Genomic DNA, 21636 nt, shown 5'->3' with positions numbered 1-21636 from the left:
TCTAAATTTTTATTTAGTTATATCACTTTAAAGTTTTTAAATGCATTTTAAAAAGTGTTTATGAACAAATAATAATAATGAAATTTGCAGTACAAATATTTGATATGTTAGGAAACAAAATATCAAAGAAAGAGGTGGGAATGAATGAGGATACTTTGGAGAAGTAAATAAGTAATAAAGAGGGAGATGCATAGCAGGCATAAGATACGTTTCTTCATCTCAGTTTGCTTAAAATCTAGCTTGGGAGGCAAAACCAAAACTTAAGTGTAAAGATATTCCAAAGTACCATATGCTAGAATCAGTTCAATGAAAGAATTAATAATTGAAGACTAGGTAGCTAGAATAAGTCTTGGAAAGTTTAAAGGACTCAGTGGACATTTAAAACACAAAAGCTAAGACTTAGACTAAGGGAAAGAAAAATGGGCAATCCAGGCAAAAAGCTTATGGGTTGAAAAAAAGATTTTAGTGCTTATAATACATTGAAGGTTTATCATATTCCAGGCACTATGCTAAAAGTTTTATAATACTTTGTAATAGTCCATTTTCTTTAATTCACATGTAGTTTATTTGATTTTCTTCTCACAAGAATACCAGTTGGTAGGCTTTAACATTCTCATTTTATTAGTTTTATTTATTTTATTGTAATATAGGTTTTAATTAAACAAATAGGGTGACATTGGTTTATAATCTCTATATATAAAAGCCGAAGTGACCATTATGACTGAACAACCAGAATGACCAGTTGACCAGTCTCCATAACATGCTCTGACCATCAGGGAGCAAACGCTCAACACAGGAGCTGCTTCCTGGTGGTCAGTGCACTCCCACAGGGGGAGCACTGCTTAGCCAGAAGCTGGGCTCATGGCTAGCAAGTGCAGCTGCGGTGGCAGGAGCCTCTCCTGACTCCGTGGCAGTGCTACCTAGTGGCAGCGGCAGGCGCAGCGGGCAGGGATGAGCACGAGTGGTGTGGCACCAGGCCCCGGCTCAGGTTCCTCCCTGGACACCTGCTGCTTGGCACATTCCTACATCCCCTGAGGGGTCCTGGATTGCAAGAGGGTGCAGGCCAGGCTGAGAGATCTCTCCCCTGCCCTGTGCACGAATCTGTGCACCGGGCCTCTAGTAGTATATAAGTTTCAAGAATAAAATTCTGGAGAGATCAACCAAAGGGCTTGTATGCATGCATATAAGCCTAACCAATGGACACAGACACCAGGGAGGTGAGGGCATTAGGGGAGTGGGGGGCAATAGAGGGATAAGGACACATATGTAATACCTTAATCATTAAAGAAAAAGATTTTTTTTAAAAAGAATAAAATTCTATAATACATCATCTGTATACTGCATTGTGTGCTCACCACCCATAGGCTAGTCTCCCTCTATCATCATATATTTGACCCTTATCCTCTATATTCTCCCTCCTCCCTCTTCCCCTCTGGTAACCTTCATAGTGTTGTCTCTGTCTGAGTTTATCTTGTTTGTTCACTTATTGCTTTCTGTTTTATAGCCTACATATGAGTAAAATCATACAGTTCTGGTCCTTTTCTATCTGATTTATTTCACTTAGCATGATACTCTCTAGATCCATCTATGTTGCTGCAAATGTCAGTATTTCATTCTTTCTTATGACTGAATAGTTTTCTAATTATATATACCAGTCTTCTTTATACAATCATGGGTTGAAGGACACTCAGGTTGTTTCCATGTCTTGGCTACCATGAATAATGCTGCAGTGAACATAGAAATACATGTGTCTTTATGAATAAGTGTTCTCAAATTTTTGGGTGTATACCCAGAAGAAGGATTGCTAAGTCATATGGAAGCTCTATTAACATTTCCATTTTATAGATGAGGCTAAAGGACTTACCCAGGGACATTTAGGTACTAAGTCAACCTGAATCAATCAGCCTCCAAAGACCAGATACAAAAAGAAGGCCGCAAAAATTATATCAGTGTTATTGGTTCAAGAATATGTCAAGAGTAAGACCATAATTGGTCTTATTTATTATTTATTATCAATATCTGGCATTGAAAACATTATAAATCTATGGAATCTGTACATTTTAATAAATATAATTTAAAGTTTAGCTTTGTGAGGAAAAATACATTTAAATGCTCATAATAAAGTATAACAATTCCAAATGATTGAGCAATTTGCCTGGAAAAATGAAGTAATAAAAATAGATTTCTAAACTGATGGGAATACTTGGAGCAGTGGAGGAAATCACATACAAAACATTTGATAGATTTTTCTGAAGAATAACCCAATTATATTTTGTTTTTCTTTACTCCACCCCCGCACCTCACTTATCAAACTACACTATGCTCATTGTAGAAAATTTGGAATACATTGGGAGAAAAGTAAGAGAAGAGCAAAAATAGTTTGACCTATTTTCTTTTAATAGTAAAGTTTTTTTTAACTAAAACTTTCTGTAGACATAATTAATGTCTAATTTGCCATGTGAATATAATATACTTAATTTCCTAATGGGCATGTATTTCACTTTTTGTCAATATTATAAATAACACTATGATTAATATCTTTTTGGAAAAATATTGATTCCCTTCAGGAGGGTTTTGTTAATGATAATCTACCTACCTGAATTAGAAATTATGCATTGAGAAGTGTGGAACTGAGCTTGTTTCTAATATATCAACATTATACTTGATAGTATTCTAGAGACTAATACACCTTATTCAACAAAGAGAGTCTAGTGAAAACTAGCATAACTAACATAAGTCAAACAGAGGTAAAAAATGTGAGGGATTTATATATTCTGAGTTTGTTCTGTAGTTTGATAATTTGCAACATATGCAAATATGCAAATATTCACAGGGGATTCTTCTTATAGTATTAATGAGTGAAAATTATGCTTCTTACAAAAGGGTTCTGTACCTGTTTCTCCCTTTCAAATGAGAATTGGCTGGTGGAGAGAATGCTGAGACTTAAACAGCCTCCTTTTTGTAGGGAAAAACTTTCATTGACTTAGCTATGGTTAGTTAATATTATACGCTTAAAATTATGAGGCACTAAAACTACAGAGAACAAGTTTTGAGAACAAGTTCCCAAAGCCCTTCAACATTAAATGCCTTTTCGTAAACTCTGATAGCAATTTTATACCAGGAAAGGCTGCAGTAAGAATTGTGTGTTGTTACTACTATTTCATTTAAACACAAGAAAGATTATTACATTCATATATAATTAAAGGAAAAAAAAGTCTGAACATGTTTTCATATTTACAATTTGACTTCTCATATGTAACCTCTTCCAAACAGTTTCTTGGAATCAATATCTCTTTCTTGTAAAGGTTGTATATCTACACTAATAAAAGAGAAACATACAAATTGGTGTCACTCCACTATGCCCACCAGCCAATCAAGATGAGTATGCAAATTAACCCAACAAAGATGGTGGTTAATTTGCATATGCAGGCATGGAGCAAAGACTGAAGGCTCCAGCCTGAGCAAAGACTGAAGATGACTGAAGACTGAAGAGGCTTGGCTTCTCTGTTGCAGTCAGAGCGGAGAAGCCTCCAGGCTTGCCTTCTCCTCTGGGGCTGGAGCGAAGGCCTGGGTCCCAGGTGCTGGAGGAAAACTGGTGCCGGCAGCCAGGGGAAGGAAAGCCTATTGCATGAATCTCTTCGTGCAACAGGCCTCTAGTAAGAATATAAGAGAATGGAAAGAGAACTATCCCAAGAGTTAGAATGCTTGACTTGTTAATCCCCATTGTGCCTTTAATGAGCTGTATGACCTTGGCAGGTCTTTTCATTCCTCTGGCATGAGATTGCTAGTTTGTAAAATGAAGTAGGTACTTCCAGTAATATTTTTTTTTCATTTTTTTTAAATTTTATTTATTTATTTTTTATTAGTTAAGGTATTACAAATGTGTCCTCATCCCCCCCATTAACTCCCAACCTCCCCCCGTCCCCCCCACACCCCGCACACTCATGCTCCCATTCCCCTGTTGTCCATGTCCATTGGTTTGGCTTATATACATGTATACAAGTCCTTCGGTTGATCTCTTCCCCTTACCGCTGCCTTCCCCTACTTTCCGTCTGGGGATTGATAGCCTGATCGCTGTTTCCAGTAATATTTTTATTATTCTATCATGTTAACTATCTAATTTTAAAGACTCATTTTAATTTTGTTCACATTAAATATACTTTAAAATTTCCACTTAAACTATGATCCACAGAATACTATTCCTAGTCACCTGATCAAGACATTTTTTAGATGAATGTACAATGCTAGAATTTATTGTTTGTACTTATTTATAACCAAATATTTCATTTCTTTATGGTATGTTTCAATATGTCATGTTACATGATCATTAAACAAGGTTTCAACATACATTCTTAAAAAAAACAACACTGAAATTTTGATCTTTGTGTTTAGCACAAAACTTTTCTATCAGGAATTCCAGGGAAGAATATTTTATTTAACCTATAAATTGGTAAACTTGTTTTATGATCTTACTAGAGGCCCGATGCACGAAATTCATGCAAGAGTAGGCCTTTCTTCCCCCAGCTGCTAGCACTGGCTTTCCTTTGGCACCCGGGATCTGAGCTTCCCTTGCAGCCCCTCTTCATCTGAAAGGACGTCTGGTCTAATTAGCATATTACACTTTTATTATTATAGATAACTCACCAAATAATGATGATGTAATTGCTTAGTCTAATATATGATTAAGTGTTTTATCATTTATAATTTTTACCAGTTTTAACAAAAACTGGCATTTCATGCATAGAGATGTTGGAACTGGGCTTGCTTCTAATATAATCAATATTGTACTTCACAGTGTTCTAGAGACTACATACTGGAAAAAAATTTTTAAAAGAGTCCATTGATTATGATGGTTCACAAAATAATGTTCTGGAATCTATGAGAACCTAATTTTGAAATGGTTAATCTTGTTAGAAAACAAACATGAAGTCTATCTGCTGTTTCTTCAGCTCACACAGAAGTTTCACTCATTATCTGTTTCTCTTCAGAGAGAAGGATTAGCTTAATAGCATTTCTCATCATTTTGACACTTTAAGTCAGTCTTTGATTTTCTTAAAAATTTTGTAAGATACACCAAAGAATTCTTGAGTACTTTCTAATAATTAAACTTGAATCAGTTATATCTTGGGGATAAATGATGAGCAGGAACATACCTCACTGTCAGTAACTATATTCCTCAGTTATAATGACTAATTCATTAATTCTGATTAATTCACTTGACATTAATTTGGAGGGGAAATATGCATTAAGAATTATTGAGCCCTAGCTGGTTTGGCTCAGTGGATAGAGCGTCAGCCTGCAGATTGAAGGGTTCCAAGTTTGATTTTGGTCAAGGGCACGTGCCCAAGTTGCAGGCTAGATCCCCGGTAGGGGGCATGCAGGAGGCAGCCAGTCAATTATTGTCTCTCATCATTGATGTTTCTATCTATCTCTCTCCCTTCTTCTCTGAAATCAATGAAAATATTTTTTTAAAAAAACTATTGAAGTAAAATATGCCAAAAATTGAAACCTTCAACAAATTGCCTTTGTCACGTTTCTTATTTTAAAAAATAAGAAACATTTTATTTTAAGTTAAAAATAAGAAACATTGCATTGTAAGTTAATCCATTTTATCAACTAATAATGTCAACATAGGCAAGGAATTTTAGTTAAATATACCTATCATAAAATTTTAGTGTTTAGTTTATCCTGTTTTTCAAAAGATGTATAAGGACTAAAATTAGGGAGATGAAATTAAAATTACAGTTAAACTTGCTAACCTCACTTTGAGTGTTTCGATTTGCTTCCTTGTTGAATTGAGCCTTCTTTGTCCTTTCCCTTTCCCTCTAACTATTGTATTCATCCCTTAAATCCTAGCTCGCTGCTGTGAGCCTCGTCCCTTCTCAGATTTCTTGAGCACTTTAAATATGAATTTTCAAAATGTTACAGTATTATTTTGTACTAGTTAATGTTATTTCATCTGTGTTGGTTTTAGCACTTAAGCTAGATTATAAATTTCCTGACACAGTCTGTACTTATCCTTCTGTGACATCCACTATGTGGCCAACTTAGTAGTCAGTGTTTAATAAATAAACACATACTGATTCATTTCCGTTTACTTTTTATAACTTTAAACTTTTTATTATAAAGATAATACAATTGTAAACATTTTAGAAAATTAGTTTTCTCTGGATATGTGTATAGTACTTTTATGTGGTATATATCAACAATAATCCCATGGCCCAAAGACAACGCCAATCTTTTTTGTTGTTTTTTTTCAATTTCAGAGAGAGGAAGGGAAGGAGAAAGAGAGAAACATGAGGTGAGAGAGAAACACTGCTGGGTTGCCTCTCACATGCACTCTGACCATGGATCTAACACCCAACCTGGGTATTGTGCCCTGACCAGGACGAGAACCTGCCACCGTCTGATGTATGCAGCAAAGCTCCAACCAAATGAGCCACACCAGCCAGAGCACAACTGCTAATCTTTTGGAGTATAACCTTTCAGGCCTTTTTCCTTCAAGTTAAAAATGTAAACATATTTAATTAAAAAATATACATATGTAAAAACACATACACATCATATAAGAACTTTTTTTTCACTTGTTTCATTTATATTGATACTGGAGGCCCAGTGCATGAAATTCATGCACAGGTAGGATCCCTAGTGGCTGCCAGCTGCCAGCCAGCGCCTTCCTTTGTTCCGTGCCGCCCCCTGATGGTCAGTGCCCGTCATGGCGATCGATCGAACTCTCTGTTGGTTGAACTCCCGAGGGGCCACTTTGCATATTAGGCTTTTATATATATAGATGGTCCCATGTCAATATAAATGAAGCATATTATGATTATATTTATGATTACCTTTAAATTGTTTTTATAGCCATTGTTTCTTTTCTTTTTTAAGTTGAGATGTAATTGACTTTATGCTATTATTTCTTAACAGAGTTTCAGCTTCTTGCTGTCCTGCTTTTCTATAATGGATAAAACAGTGGTTGGAAGAGGGATGGAATTCACATTTATTGAGCCTTTAATATATGCAAGGCTCATTGCCTCCTGATTACTCCCCATTTCTTTCTCCCAGTCTCAGTCTGTTTCTTCTTAATTTTCCTAATCTCAATTTAACATTGCTATCCATCCAGATGTTCAAACAAAAAATGTAGGATTATCTCTTATCCTCCCTTTCTTTCATCTTTCACATTAAGGATAGCCACCAGCAAATCAGGTCAATTCTATTTCCAAAATAAATCAGGCCTATTTTGTAACTACCAGTTTGTACTTCTTAATCCCCTCATGTTTTACAAGAAAAAGTTGAGATATGCTTTATATTTTATCTCCTTTGCTTGTCATTATACAAACAAAATTTCCATACCAAAGTCTGAGAAATTCTGCAGCAAAGAAATCTTTTTAACTTGGCTTTATTTTACTGTTTCCAAAATTCTTTGATTAGTAGACCATTTCCTAAGTAATATCTATTTGTTTCCAATAAAAGACTCTTTGGAAAATGCTGCCTTATGAGTATATTAAAAAAACAACAACTTGTGAACTTTGTGCCGCTCAAAAATAGGAAGCTTTCTAGGTGAATATATAGTAGCCCCATAAACTAATTTGTTCTACCTTCAAGATACTGTAAAGCCCAGGAGCTATTGAAGGAAGAAATACTAGCGTACTTTTGTTTGTTTGTTTTATGCTAGAGGTAGACTAGACTCTGATTGAAGACTAGTGACCTAATTTGTATAAAGCCTTTTTATCCTAAAATGTGTATTTCTCACATAGTCATCATTTTTCCAGACCAATGCAGGATAAATAGGTTTTATTATGTGGACATGTAACAGATTAACAGATTATTTGGCAAGAAATAAAGATGCTTGTCAGAGGGAATTGTAGACTTTACAGGATTTGCAACTACTTAGACTCCTTTATTTTCAATTTTAAAAAAATTTTAAGTCCTTAAATTGCTTTACAGAGGCAATTCTAGGTAATAGTACACTGTAACAAATTACTTACATTTCAAAAAAGGAATGTAGAACTGAAAGTTTGTTATTTGCATAATTCCTTTTGTCCTGCTTTTTAAACTGTGCTTTTAAAAAGTCTGTAGGAAAGTTTTAGTGTGAAATGGTGCTATTGAAAATGAACTTAGTACAGAGAGGATATTGAATGAAACAAATCTTTTCCGGGTAGAAGGGACAGGAATCAAGTATTAGAAGTGCAACAAAGATGAGTTTGAAGTGCTCAGCCTGAGTGATAGGATAAACTTTCTAAAGATTGTGCCCCTCTACTGTATGGATACATTCCATAAAACCAATAATCTAGAAATTATTAGCATTTTTGTCACGGGATATGTTTAAAGGGCAGTAGCACTTCAGGGGCAAATTTATATGGTGGTTACTAATTTATACCATATTATTGAAGTAGAGAGACTATGAACTATAAGAATGTAAACTGCATAGAAGTTAGGAATCCCACTAGCAGATGTAGTCCGTAATAATAATGGGTAGAGAAAGGTCTATAAATGGGCAAGTTGTAGCTTGTGCTTGTGATACATATAAGAGGTAAGGTGATCTTGCAATCATTGTGAGATAATTCAGTAAACAGTGTTTAAAGTAAATTTGTATCTTTAAGGAGACCTATTTAAGTCAAGGAATAATCTTAGGCTAGAACACTTGCAAATATAGTTCAATGAGATAAAATATGTGAAAATGTTTTATACAATAGAACATTAAATTGCAGGGCATTGTTATAGCACCTATTACATTCATAACCTATTTTTAATTTATTGCTTATTAAGTTTACAGATATTTTCAATATGTGAAAATCTCTCATTGTAAAACACAAACCAAATAAAGCCAATATAATTACATAATTATTATACAAAAGATACTCTATTAGGAACAGAGAAGAGGCAATATTCCCTTACATCGAGAGTGGGGAACATCCGGCCCACAGGCTACATAAGGCCCATGAAATCATTTGGTCTGGCCCTACCAAGGCATTAGGAGTGAGTGAATTAAATGTTTGACCAAAAATAGCAGGCTAATTTTTAATTTGATAATTTTTTATGGCTCGAAAATGATGTTATAATATCCAAATGGCCCTTGGCAGAAAAAAGGTTACCCCACCCCTGTCTCACATGATAAGTTAATAGAAAAATCTGATAAAAAACACCATGTTATCATCTCCTAAAACAAACTTTATTTTGATCAACTGTTTAGAGGTTTAAATTTTTTTTATCATAGCAGTACATTTTGCTTTGAAAAAAAAAAATGAATTTTCTCCAAACTTAAGATGTATTGTATGAGAGCTATTGGAATTTAGAATAACAACATGTTATGATTTATGGCCCATTTACAAAGTAAAGGTCACCGTCTGTACTAAAAGGATATAAACACTGATTTAAATTATATTGGATCTTCTTTCTTGTTAATAACTATTCTACTTAGAGAACTAAATTAAGCTTTAAAAAATGACCGATGCATTCTGTTTTGTGTTTTGGTTAAAGTAGGTTATTGGTCATTTATTTGAAATGGTTATCTACTTACTCAAGCTGACTTCTAATGTTACTCTAGGGCATTTATCACAATCTCATAAAAATGTGGATAGCTTTATCTCTTTCAAGAATTTCAGTCATTCTTTTGTCATTTCAAATTTATTAGTAATCCATGAAGAATATGATTAATTAGGTGTGGAAATCTTGGGTAAATTTATATTCATCACATTTTTATTATTTGTAAGGATTCCAGAAAGCAAGCAACCTAATTTTAGCTTTTGCTTTGTAGCAAATGAAAATCTTTCAAAAGCATATGGACCATATCACACATATAAAAACTAAATGGATAGTTCCCCCCTTGGATATCTGCAGTGAGTAAATAAGTATCAACTATGTGCTCAGCTCTTGTTTTAGGAAGTGGGAAATTACCAGGGAAGAAACTAGACAGAAATCCTGGTCTTCATGGAGCAAAACACAAAATAAATGAAATGGATAATATAGTGGATGGTAACATAACAAGTGCCATGGATGAAAATAAAGCAAGGAAGTGGATAGGGAGTGTTAGGGCCTAGCAGTTTCAAGGAGGGTGCCAGCAAAGGCTTAAAGAGCAGATGTCCCTTGAATAAAGACCTAATGGAGATGACAGAATTAGTCATTAGCATATTGGTGGAAAGAGTATTCCAAGCAAAGGAATAAGGAACAAATGCTTACGACCCTTAGTTGGGAGGATGCCCAGCATGTTTAAGGAGCAGCAGGGAAGCAAAGTGGAGCTAAGGAGAAGTAGAGCAGACTGAGGGAGGCTGTTACCATAATCCAGACAAGCAGTGATGGTGGCTCACAGTATTGTGGTAGCAGTGGAGAGGGTGAGAAATTAGGATTTGCTAGCAGTTTGGATATGGGATATGAAAGAAAGGGGAATCAGGATTTTTGATTTGCTAAATGGAAAAATAGGATTTTCAATAACTGAGATAGGGAATACTGCAGGAGGAGTGGAATTTGGGTGAGAAAGATTGAAGCTATGATTTCCATGTTTGAGATACCTGTTAATTATTCAAGTGGAGATGTCAAGTTGGATATGGCATTTTGGGGAGAGGTTTGGCAGGAGTAATAAGTATAACCAAATGTGATATGTTGCTGAACTGAACCAGGAATTAGAGTAAGAGGAAAATCAGTCAAGGAAAGGCTTCAGGAAGGAAGATACATTTTAAGCTGACCTTTGATTATTGGAAAGGAAAGAAAAGAGGATTCTAGTTAGAAAAAATGTCCTTACATCTTATAGTACCATCTAGAAATCTGAATGTTTTACTACTTTGTCTTATATTTTGTTTAAAACTTTTATAGTACTTTATATAGTATTATGGAACAATAAGTGCACAGGAAATGTTTACTAATAAACGAGAATAATATTGTTCAAAGTTTATTTCATTAACAAATAATATTTAGTCATTGAAACTATTTTTTATTTTATTTTACATGTTTTTATTGTGCTAGAATATATATGACAAAAATTTTGCCATTTTAACCATTTTTAAATGTACAGTTCAGGGGCATGAAGCTCATTCTGGAATTAGTTTTGTGTATAAAAATATTCTTTCTTTTTAAAAAATCAACTTTGTTGCTTAGGGCCAAAAGGAATTTAGAGCTGATTGTGCTTTACTTCCGAGAGCATGGAGCATTCTGCAAGCCTTGGAATTCTAAATGAATATCGCTTTTGTTTAAAAGATTTAGACAAGCAGGAAAACAGAAATTAAAATTAGTGCCTGACTTCTAAAACAGATTTTTCTTGAAAATTGACTTTGCATTTATTTTTAAAAATTATTTCCATTTTTTTCTTTATTGATTAAGGTATTGCATATGTGTCCTTATCCCCCCCCCCCCCCCATACTCTCACACCCCTGTTGTCTGTGTCCATTGGTTATGCTTATATGCATGCATACAAGTCCTTTGGTTGATCTCTCTCCCTTACCCCCACCCTCCCCTACCTTCCTTCTGAGGTTTGATGGTCTGATTGATGCTTCTCTGTCTCTGGATCTGTTTTTGTTCCATCAGTTTATGTTGTTCATTATATCCCACAAATGAGTGAGATCATGTGATATTTATCTTTCTCTGATGGGCTTATTTAGCTATGTTCATAGCAGCATAATTTACCATAGCTAAGATTTGGAAACAGCCTAAGTGCCCATCAGCAGATGAGTGGATTAAAAAACTGTTACATCTACACAATGGAATACTAAGCTGCTGTAAAAAAGAAGGAATTCTTGCCATTTGCAATGGCATGTATGGAACTGGAGATCATTATGCTGACTTTCCATTTAAATGAATGTACTTTTTAGTTTTGGAATTGCTATTTAAGTAAGTTGAATATGTCTAATTTACCTTTTATTACTGGTACCTCACACAGAAACCAGATGCTCAAATAAAGTTGTGGTATATATTTGGAGCTTTTCAAAAATGAAATAAGTGTGTCCTGATTTATAATTTTGATGCCTTTCAAAGTATGCTATTTATTTTTAGTTTCAGTTTTGTAAACTATATTATAAATTATTTTGAATTAAATTTGGATTTTGAAAATTATATGGAAGTGTATATGTCTTTCTTTTGTGAGTTATAAACCTAGGAAATTCTGTGTTGATTATGGTACCTCTTTTTCTAGGGAACAAAGAAGGAAGAGATTGAAGGTGAAGTGGAAGTGACTGGTTTAATTCAGCCTGCAGAAGTGTTTGCTCCCAAAAGCCTGGTGCTGGTATCCAGATTATATTATCCAGAAATTTTTAGGGTAAAGAACTCCTCATTGTCATCATTGACATATATTATTGTATAAATCTGTTTTGAGCCATGGTAACAAGTTCTTAGTATTTAAAACATCTTTATAGCTAAAATAAATTGATGTGGGAATTTGTCAATAAAATTACTGTTAACAGCAGACATATTTTCATATTGGATGAAATAAATAACTGAGAAAGTTAATGTGACTATTTAAGTTTTAAGAATGTAGTGCTTTTTTCCAAAACATTTTTACTGACTCCAAATTGTATATATCTTAAAGAAATAATTTGATTACCTGTAGCATATTTAAAATACATTAGTAATATAACTACTTTGTGTATTTTTATTCACCTTCTTTTGTTTAATCCAGGTTGAAATGAAGAGGAGGGGTATTTGTGTTTTCAAATAGTTCTGATCCTACCCTTGCCAAAATAGCTTTAGAATATTTTTAACTTTCAGATATTTTGCTTTCTAGACACTCAGAATTTTCAAATGTAAGAACAGGTTTTAATTTAGATATAAATATGTGTAGGATTTGAAAGAAGAGGGCTTATTTTTTTCTTATTTCAGTTGCTACCTTTAGTTTTAGTAATGTTACCATGGTCCAAAATTATAGTTCTTTGGAAATATAAATTATACCCAAAAAGTTCCCAAGGATTTGGGAAATTAATCATAATTTCTGGCATACTTTTCCATATTGTTGAGATTATATGTATTTTAGAAAAATTAACTTGGTGTCAGTATTTCAATGACAGTGAGGTGATTCCTAACAAATAATAATGTTTTGGAGTTACAACATTTAATACGCTGAAAGATTCATAAGGATTGCACTTTGTCTTTTTATCACCTACTTTCTTCTGAGTTTAAAGTGTTAATCATATCTTGTCCCAATTTTTTTTGTAATAATTCATATAAGTTACATTGTTATGTAGAATAAATGCTCTGAATTTATAAGAATCACAAAACAAGATAAAATTTCTAAATGTTTATCTTGAAATTTGATGTTTTGCAAAATAAGTTGAGACCAAAAAAGAACCCACACACAACAACAGTTTTAAGACCCACAAATTTGCTAGAGTGGTTATCTCAGCACAAACACCTGTTTTACAAATGATGGATTTCTGCTTTTTATAAGCTCCTGTCAAAAGCTCATTTAGAGGTTCTGGTTCTGGAGGAAAACTTAATAAACTTAATAACATTTTGCTGCTTAAAATTTATTTCATGGTCACTGTCCAATGTGTTCTGCTAGGTTCAAAGAGAAATTGTCCTAGGGGCAGATGTCACAGCAATTTATTTGTAGTGCCTACTCTTTTCATGAGCTAACTGCATGCATCTCCCTTTGCAGGCTTGCCTGGGTTTGATCTACACTGTATATGTGGACAGTCTGAATGTCTCTTTGGAAAGTCTCATTGCAAACCTGTGTGCGTGCCTTGTCCCAGCGGCTGGAGGGTCTCAGGTAAATTGAATAAAAAAGGTAGTGGCGAGTGCCTGTTTCTCTTATCCTCTCTCTCAGCTAATTTAATTTGTGAAGAAAGGGGGGAAAAAGAATTCTTTAAATATTTTCATTTTAAAGAGGATTTTAGTTTAGTTAAGCATTGTCCCTATGGTCTGCCTTCTAGAGACCCAAGATTCCATTCTTTTCTTAGGTCATGAGGTTAATTTTAACACAGGGGTCACCTTTCACATAGCGTAATTAGAAGTCATATTTTGTGTAACTTGAACTCCAGTTTACATTTTCTTGGGAATATACTTTTTAAAGTGAACTTTTAAAATGTGTTCTTTACACTCCTTTTATTCCTCTATATAGTTATACCTCATTTAATTAAATCAGAAAATTTTTGAGTGAAAAAATTAGATAACATTAAGAAAATTTTCAAAACAATTTTTTGTAATCTTATAATTATTTTTGAATAGAATCATTAATTCATTTCCCTGAATAACAGTAATTATATGTGGTCCTAAAGCGATTTTGAGTGTTGTGTGTAATCTTTAATAGAATAGCTTACATTTAAATTTGAAAGGGTTTATTTTTCTTATTTCAGTTTGCTATCTTTAATAATAGCAATATTGACCATGATCCAAATTCACAGATCTTTGGAAAGTATAATCTATACCTGAAATTTTCCCCAGGATTTTGCCATAGATTGAGCCTCAAATGAGAAATTAAATTAAGTTCTTTTACTAACATAAAACTTTCTCAAAGTGGTCATGTGATTTTCATCTTCTGTCTTAAGATTATCATAGCTGTATCTGAAATATAAAAATAAGAACCTCAGCTCTATGATTTAATGTTCCTAAGGCAGCATACGTTTTTTTTAAAGACTCTTTTCTTAAGCCCTAGAATTGATTAGTTGATCACTTAATTTGCTTATTCTTATGTAAATTACATGATTTAACCTCAGTCTGGCCAAGATTATTTACAAAGACAGTACCATTTTTTTCACTGCGTTTTGCCTTTTTAACAGTCTTCTGTGTGTCTTAGTGTCTTTTGTTATTTTAAGTTTTTATCCCCCTTTTTGCCTTCCTTACTCTTCTACTTGTGCTCCAAAGGTAGAATTTGAAATGTGAGTTTGGTCACAATTGAATCTAACCTTTAAAGCAGTGTAATTGTTTTATAGGCCTTTATTTTAGTGGAATTTTTGTTGACTTTATTTTGTTTATTTTTTAATTTAAAAAATGTTTATTGTGGCTGCTAGAAATTTTAAAATTACATATATGGTTCATATTATATTTCTCTTATTTTTCCCAGTTTTATTGAGATATAATTGGCATATAAATGTTGACTTTAACATTTTATTATTTTTCAGTTAAGTATGATTGGCAATGATTTTGTATTTCATTGTTACTAAATTTTCAACTACTGGATTTTCTTATACATATTCACTTGGGCACAGAGTAACTTGAATGTTTTGGATTATGTTATCACCCTTTGCATCTATTAATTGGATCTTAATATGTTCATCATTGACTCAAAATCTGAACAACAAAGGGATTTTTTTTTACCTTAAGAAAATGTCTGGCAAGAAATCATTGATGTGTTTGTGTGTGTTTTCCCTATTCTGCAGAAGCTGTTCTCCTTGGGCGCAGGAGATAGGCAGCTGATCCAGACCCCTTTGCATGACAGTCTTCCTGTCACAGGCGCTAGTGTGGCTCTCCTGTTCCAGCAGTTGGGTATGCGCTCCGACTTTCAAACTCCTCTTGTGGAAGCCTACCAAAAACAAAAAAAAAGATTTATTTTAAGCTCACGTCACCTGACCTGAATCAAGAAAATAAAAAGCAAACCATTATATACCTGATATGTAAAATATATGATTCCATGGCTAATACTTTTTTTAAAAAAAAAGAAAACACACAAAACACTTTAACCAAGGTCCTTTTTACTCTGGAGTCAATTAGATTTTTCAAAAGTAGACATATTTTCTTTATGCTTTAAAAGATTAAAAGATAGTGTATTTTGCTTTTCCTTAGATGAATTAGTTTTATAGAATTTTGTCTGATGAAACTAAAAATCTTGTCGTCCTTATCCGACCAATGGCTAGGATAAAGAATTGGGGGGAGGCACTAGAAGTGCTCTCTGTACATTGGACAGCTCTGTACTTCATTTTAGGAGTAATGTAACTTAACAGTAAGCATGTCAGATTCCCAATTACTTTACCACTTAATTGCCCTTTATATATGACTGCGCATGAGTGCCCCCTCTCTTTGATTCAGTCTTTTAATTGTTCCCCATCTGTGTTTGTCTTTTTCCAGTTATAACCTTTCCTGCCCTGGGTTTCATACTTGCTTCTCCATAGAATTCTTAGTTCCTTGCACAAATTTTGCTCCTTGTTCAGCTCTGTACCTTACCACTTCTTTTTCATTAGTGACTCCATCCTTATTCTTCTTCTGCTATTTCAATCAGTCAAATTTAGAAAGCCTTAGAAGAGATTAAACATAAGTAGAAGGAGACATATGTAATACTCTTTGTAATACTTTAGCAATAAAACAAAATTAAAAAAAAACATAAGTAGAGTTTTCTAGTATCCTAATAGAGATGGCTGGTGATACCAAGCCCAGAGCAGTGGTTCTTCCCATTTACATCTGCCTCCCCGCAATAGTTCAAACTCTAAACTCTTCTCTTCTCCCCTGAAAGTGGTAATCTTTGAATTACTACAGAGTGTGTTGGAAGTTGGAATCTGTTTTATTAAATAGAATCAGAGGTGTAGTGTCCTATTTTGCTGATCCATTATAAAGACTTTAATGGTAGAATCTAGTAATAATAGGCTCCAGGAACATCTAAGAACTTTGAAGGAGACAAGCTGCACAGGTTAAATGATAAAGATTTTATAAATATTTATTTAAAGTTTGCTTTATCAATCTTTCCTTTTCATGCAATGATTCATTAGGATTAAACAAAACCAATTCCTAATTTTCAGAAAAATTAAAATTCTATAATTTTTTAAATTATCCTTTGATATGGGTACAGTGGAATAGTAAGCCAATGCCAACAGTAAGTTTGCTTGTTTTGTAATTCAAATGTAGCTGGAAAAAAAGCCAAAAAAAGGGCAAAGTTCTTCTTGATCTAGATAGTGTTTCACCATCTCCCACCATCACCCATTTCATTCATTCCCCATGTTTATAACATATTCACTAAGCTGTGCATTTAATTTCTATGGTATTCTATATTTGTGTTTTATCTGCAATAAAAATGTTTTTCAAAACTTGTAAAACTATATAACTTTATATATATAACTTAATTTTTAAGTGCAATGCTTGAACAAATTAGAGATTTTCTTTTTTTCAAATAACAAAATGTCTAGAGATAGGCAGTACAGGGTTGATATATTGATTCCCAGATATTTCCAGGGATTGTATAGCAATTCTTCTCTACATTTTTCCCCTATTTATTAATATGGAGTTTTCCCTTACTAGACTGTGGCTTCAAGAACTGCCTTTATGATAAGAGAATAATCAAAGAATAATTAGAACTTATTATTTGTGTCCCATATGTCTGGCATAGTGTTTGGGTACAGAAGGCATCGGTGTTTGTTCAATTAAAGAATGAATGTGCTAGCCATGAAGAGAATGGCAATTTTCATTTATTAGGAGATATTCTGTGAATGGATGAAGTGTGCCAAAAAAACATGATGATTACTCATTTGAAGATCAAATTTCATTCTTTTACTCTTAAGTATTTTGCTTACATATTCAAAAGTTAATTTTTCAGGGAAAGACTGAGGAAAAGATAAGACAGGAAAGGATAAAGAAAGCTGCCTCTGAAACAGCGCTGTATGCAGAGTTGTAGTTTCTAGAGCATGTGGTACTGATAATTGTGTCTAAAGGCATGCTCTTATCACCAGTCATTTCAGTTGGACTGTTGTTGAAAGCCAATGTTAGACCATTATCAGAGTTCATTATCTGGGTTGGGGGTGGATGGTGGGGGTGGATTTTACAAAGCACAGACAGGAAGCAGATAGGACTATAAGATTCTTTTGTAGCCTTGACTAGTTTTCCTGTGAAAGGTCTCATTGTATGATAACATTTCCTTGCTTCTTCTCTCTAAGGATTGTCATGATAATAAATTTGTTTTCTACATTTTGAGAGTTCTCTGGGTTTGCCTGCAATCATCACATGGACTTCCACGATCACCCATCTCATTCATTCCCCATAATTTCCTGTTAATTACTTTCATTTCTTACTTGCCATCTTTTTTTGTTTGTTTCTTGTTGCAGATCATGTGAACCATTTTTGGTTACCTGAAGATTTGTGCAATAAGTGTGAAAGGCTGTAGTTTTTATTATGTTAATAAGATTGTGTTCATAGGAGCTGGCTTTTATAGCCCCTCTGATTTTTTAATGGAATCCATAGCTGTTTAACTCAGGTGTCTCTCCTTGCCCCAAATAATTTTGTGAAATTCTCATAACATCTGTTGTCATACGTATTCATAAAATTTGGATTTTAACTGCAAACACACTAGTTTTAGAATAGTTACTCCCAGTGTTTACTGTATATTACTTATTGGACATTTTAAAAATCACAGACTAAAATGATGTTGGGCCTTCAGCCATTGTCACTCTGTTTTCCTAGTCAAACAACATTAGTCTTGTATCATCTGTATTTATTATTTTCTCCAGCTTTATTAATGAGATATAGTGACATATAATACATGTAAGTTTAAGGTTTACAATGCGATGACTTGATGCACTTATGTATTGCCAAATGATTACCACAGTGAGGTTAGTTAAACTTCCATACCCTCACATAATTATTGTGTGTGTGTGTTAATTATAGTCACCATACTGTTCATTAGATCCCCAGAATTTATTCATGTTATACCTGGGATGTTTACCAACATTTTCCTATTTCCCATAAACTTTAGCACCAGGCAACAACCATTCAACTCTCTATTTGTATGAGTTTATATCTACATAGAAGTGAGAACATGAAATATTTGTTTTAGTCTGTCTGACTTGTTTCACTTAGCATAATGCTTTCAAGTTTTCTCCATGTTGTCACAAAAGGCAGGATTTGTTTTTATGGCTGAATAATATTCCATTGCATTATATATACCACATTTTCTTTATACATTCACTCACTTATGGCCACTTAGATTGTTTCTGTGTCTTGGCTGTTGATACCTCTTTGAGGTAGTGTTTTCATATCCTTTAGATATATACCCAGATGTGAAATGACTGGATCATATGGTAGTTCTATTTTTAAATTTTTGAGGAATCTCCATACCGTTTTCCATGATAGCTGGAAATATTCCCACCAACAGTGAACAATGGTTCTCTTTTCTCCACAGCCTTGCCAACACTTACCTCTCTTCTTTTTTATAATAATCATTCTAACAGGTATAAAATATCTCATTGTGGTTTTTACTTGCATTTCCTTGATGACTGTGATGTTGAGTACCTTTTCATGTACCTATTGGCATTTGTATGTCTTCTTTGGAAAAATGTTTTTTCAAGGCCTTTGCCCATTTTTTAATCGGATTGTTTGTTGGTTGTTTTTATTTTCTGTGAATTGTATGAGTTTCTTACATATTTGGATATTCATTTCTTATTAGATAGACTAGTGGCCCAGTGCATAAAATTCATGCATGGGATGGGGTGTCCCTCAGCCCGGCCTGCACCCTCTCCAATCTGAGACCCCTCAGGGATGTCAGACATCCCTCTCACAATCCAGGACCGCTGGCTCCTAACTGCTCATCTGCCAGCCTGCTCACCCCCAACTGCCCCCCCTTGCCAGCCTGATTGCCCCTAACTAACCCCCCTGCCAGCCTGCTTGCCCCCAACTGCCCCCCCAGCCTGTTTGCCCCCAACTGCCCTCCCCCCCCCCCGCTCACCCCTAACTGCCCCCCTCGCTGGCCTGATTTGCCCCCAACTGCCTCCCCCTGCCAGCCTGCTCACCCTCAACTAGCCCCCCCTCTGGCCTGCTCGCCCCCAATTGCCCCCCCCACTGGCCTGATTGCCCCCAACTGCCCCCCTGCCAGCCTGCACACCCCCAACTGCCCTCCCCTTCTGGCCTGATTGCCCTTAATTGTCCGGAAGGACGTCTGGAAGATCTCCTGGAAGGTCTCCCGGTCTAATTAGCATATTACCCTTTTATTAGTATAGATTATTTCTTTGGCTGTAAAGAAACTTTTTAGTTTGATAGACCTATTTGCTTATTTTTGGTTTTGCTGCTTGCACTTTTGGCATCACATGCACAAAGCATTGCCAAGATCAATGCCAAGTAGTTTTCCCAGCAGCTTTATAGTTTAGATCGATTTTTTTCCAGTTTTCCCAGTTTACTAATATAACATTTATTACTTATTTTAGTGTTATCCTCAATTATAATGGGAAAAATGAAATAGGCATTTTCCTTTTCATTATATGGAGTAAAAAATCTAGTTGGAGAAATTGAGTATACATCAATTAGACCTTACTATGAATGGCATAATTCCCTCTAGGTAAAAAAGGAATGGTATTTTACAATATCTATGGTCAATCATTTTTTAACAGTTTGAATATCAGCTATTTTCCTTGGTGATTTGAAACAAATGAAATCTTTTCACAAGCCTATTCTGGAGCACTTTTTTGAAGAAATGGCTTACAATATGTACTCAACTGTAGAGGCCTAATGATCTCTAGGGAAGATAGTTATAACTTAATTTGTTTTAATAAATGTCACAAAGAGTAAAGTTCCTGTAATGCCCACCTGCAGGAATGTAGTTTTTTTTTCCATTAAATGTTTACAAAGCCATTACCATGTACTAGGTCCTGTGCTAGTTAATAGGAATAGAAATATAAAAAATCATAGGCCTAGAGGACCTGAATAGACATTTCTCCAAAGGACATACAAATGACAAAGAGATGTATGAAAAAATGCTCAAGGTCACTAATCACCAGAAAAATGCAAACTAATACCACAATGAGATATCACCTCACACCTGTCAGAATGACTATTGTCAAAAAATCACCAAACAGCCAAAACCGGTTTGGCTCAGTGGATAGAGCGTCGGTCTGTGGACTGAAAGGTCCCAGGTTCGATTCCAGTCAAGGGCATATACCTGGGTTGCGGGCACATCCCCAGTAGGAGATGTGCAGGAGGCAGCTGATCGATGTTTCTCTCTCATCGATGTTTCTAACTCTCTATCTCTCTCCCTTCCTCTCTGTAAAGGATCAATAAAATATATTTTTTTAAAAAAATCACCAAACAAGTGCGGTGAGGATGTAGGGAGAAGGTAATATAAGTTCACTGCTGATGGGAGTGCAGATTGGTGTAGCTACTATAGAAAACAGTATGGAGTTTCCTAAAAAAATGAAAAATGGAACTTCCATTTGACCCAGTGATCCCACTTCTAGAACTATACCCTAAAACCCCTGAAACACCAATGCACTCCCTTATGTTCATAGAAGCGTTATTTACAATAGCTAAGATCTGGAAACAGCCCAAGTGCCCATCAGTAGATGAATGGATAAAAAAGCTTAGGGGGCCGATCGGCATGGCTCAGTGGTTGAGCATCAACCTATGAACCAGAGGTCACGGTTTGATTCCTGGTTGGGGCACAGGCCCAGGTTGAGGGCTAGATCTCCAGTGTGGGGCGTGCAGGAGGCAGCCAATCAGTGATTCTCTCTCACCATTGATGTTTCTTCCCTCCTCGCCCCCCACCGCTCTCCCTTCCTCTCTGAAATCAATAAAAATATATATATTTTAAAAAACTGTGGGACATGTACCCAATGGAATACTATGCATCTGTAAAAAAGAGGAGGGATGTCTTACCCTTTGGGACAGCATAGATGGACACGGATACTATTATGCTAGATATAAGCTAATCTGAGAAAGACAAATATCACATGATCTCACTTATTTGTGGAATCTAATGAATAAAATGAATAGACCAACAAAATGAGAACCAAAGCATGGAGCAGACTGACATAC

General features: G+C 34.8%; 1 protein-coding gene across 9 annotated transcripts in view; it reads left to right on the top strand.

Annotated features, from left to right (window-relative positions):
* SBF2 (SET binding factor 2) overlaps positions 1–21636 on the top strand; it is a 357871-nt gene that overhangs the window by 154313 nt on the left and 181922 nt on the right. For all 9 annotated transcript variants that reach the window (XM_036325356.1, XM_036325358.1, XM_036325355.1 and 6 more), the window contains 3 exons: positions 12119–12241; positions 13577–13687; positions 15297–15402. In XM_036325356.1, coding sequence (XP_036181249.1) covers positions 12119–12241; positions 13577–13687; positions 15297–15402 — 340 coding nt within the window. The remainder of the gene's footprint in view (positions 1–12118; positions 12242–13576; positions 13688–15296; positions 15403–21636) is intronic.

Source organism: Myotis myotis, unplaced genomic scaffold (genome assembly GCF_014108235.1).
Source record: "Myotis myotis isolate mMyoMyo1 unplaced genomic scaffold, mMyoMyo1.p scaffold_m19_p_10, whole genome shotgun sequence".
Lineage (NCBI taxonomy): Eukaryota > Metazoa > Chordata > Mammalia > Chiroptera > Vespertilionidae > Myotis > Myotis myotis.
Note: the sequence above shows the minus strand (reverse complement) of the source record. Positions and strands in the feature narration are given on the sequence as shown.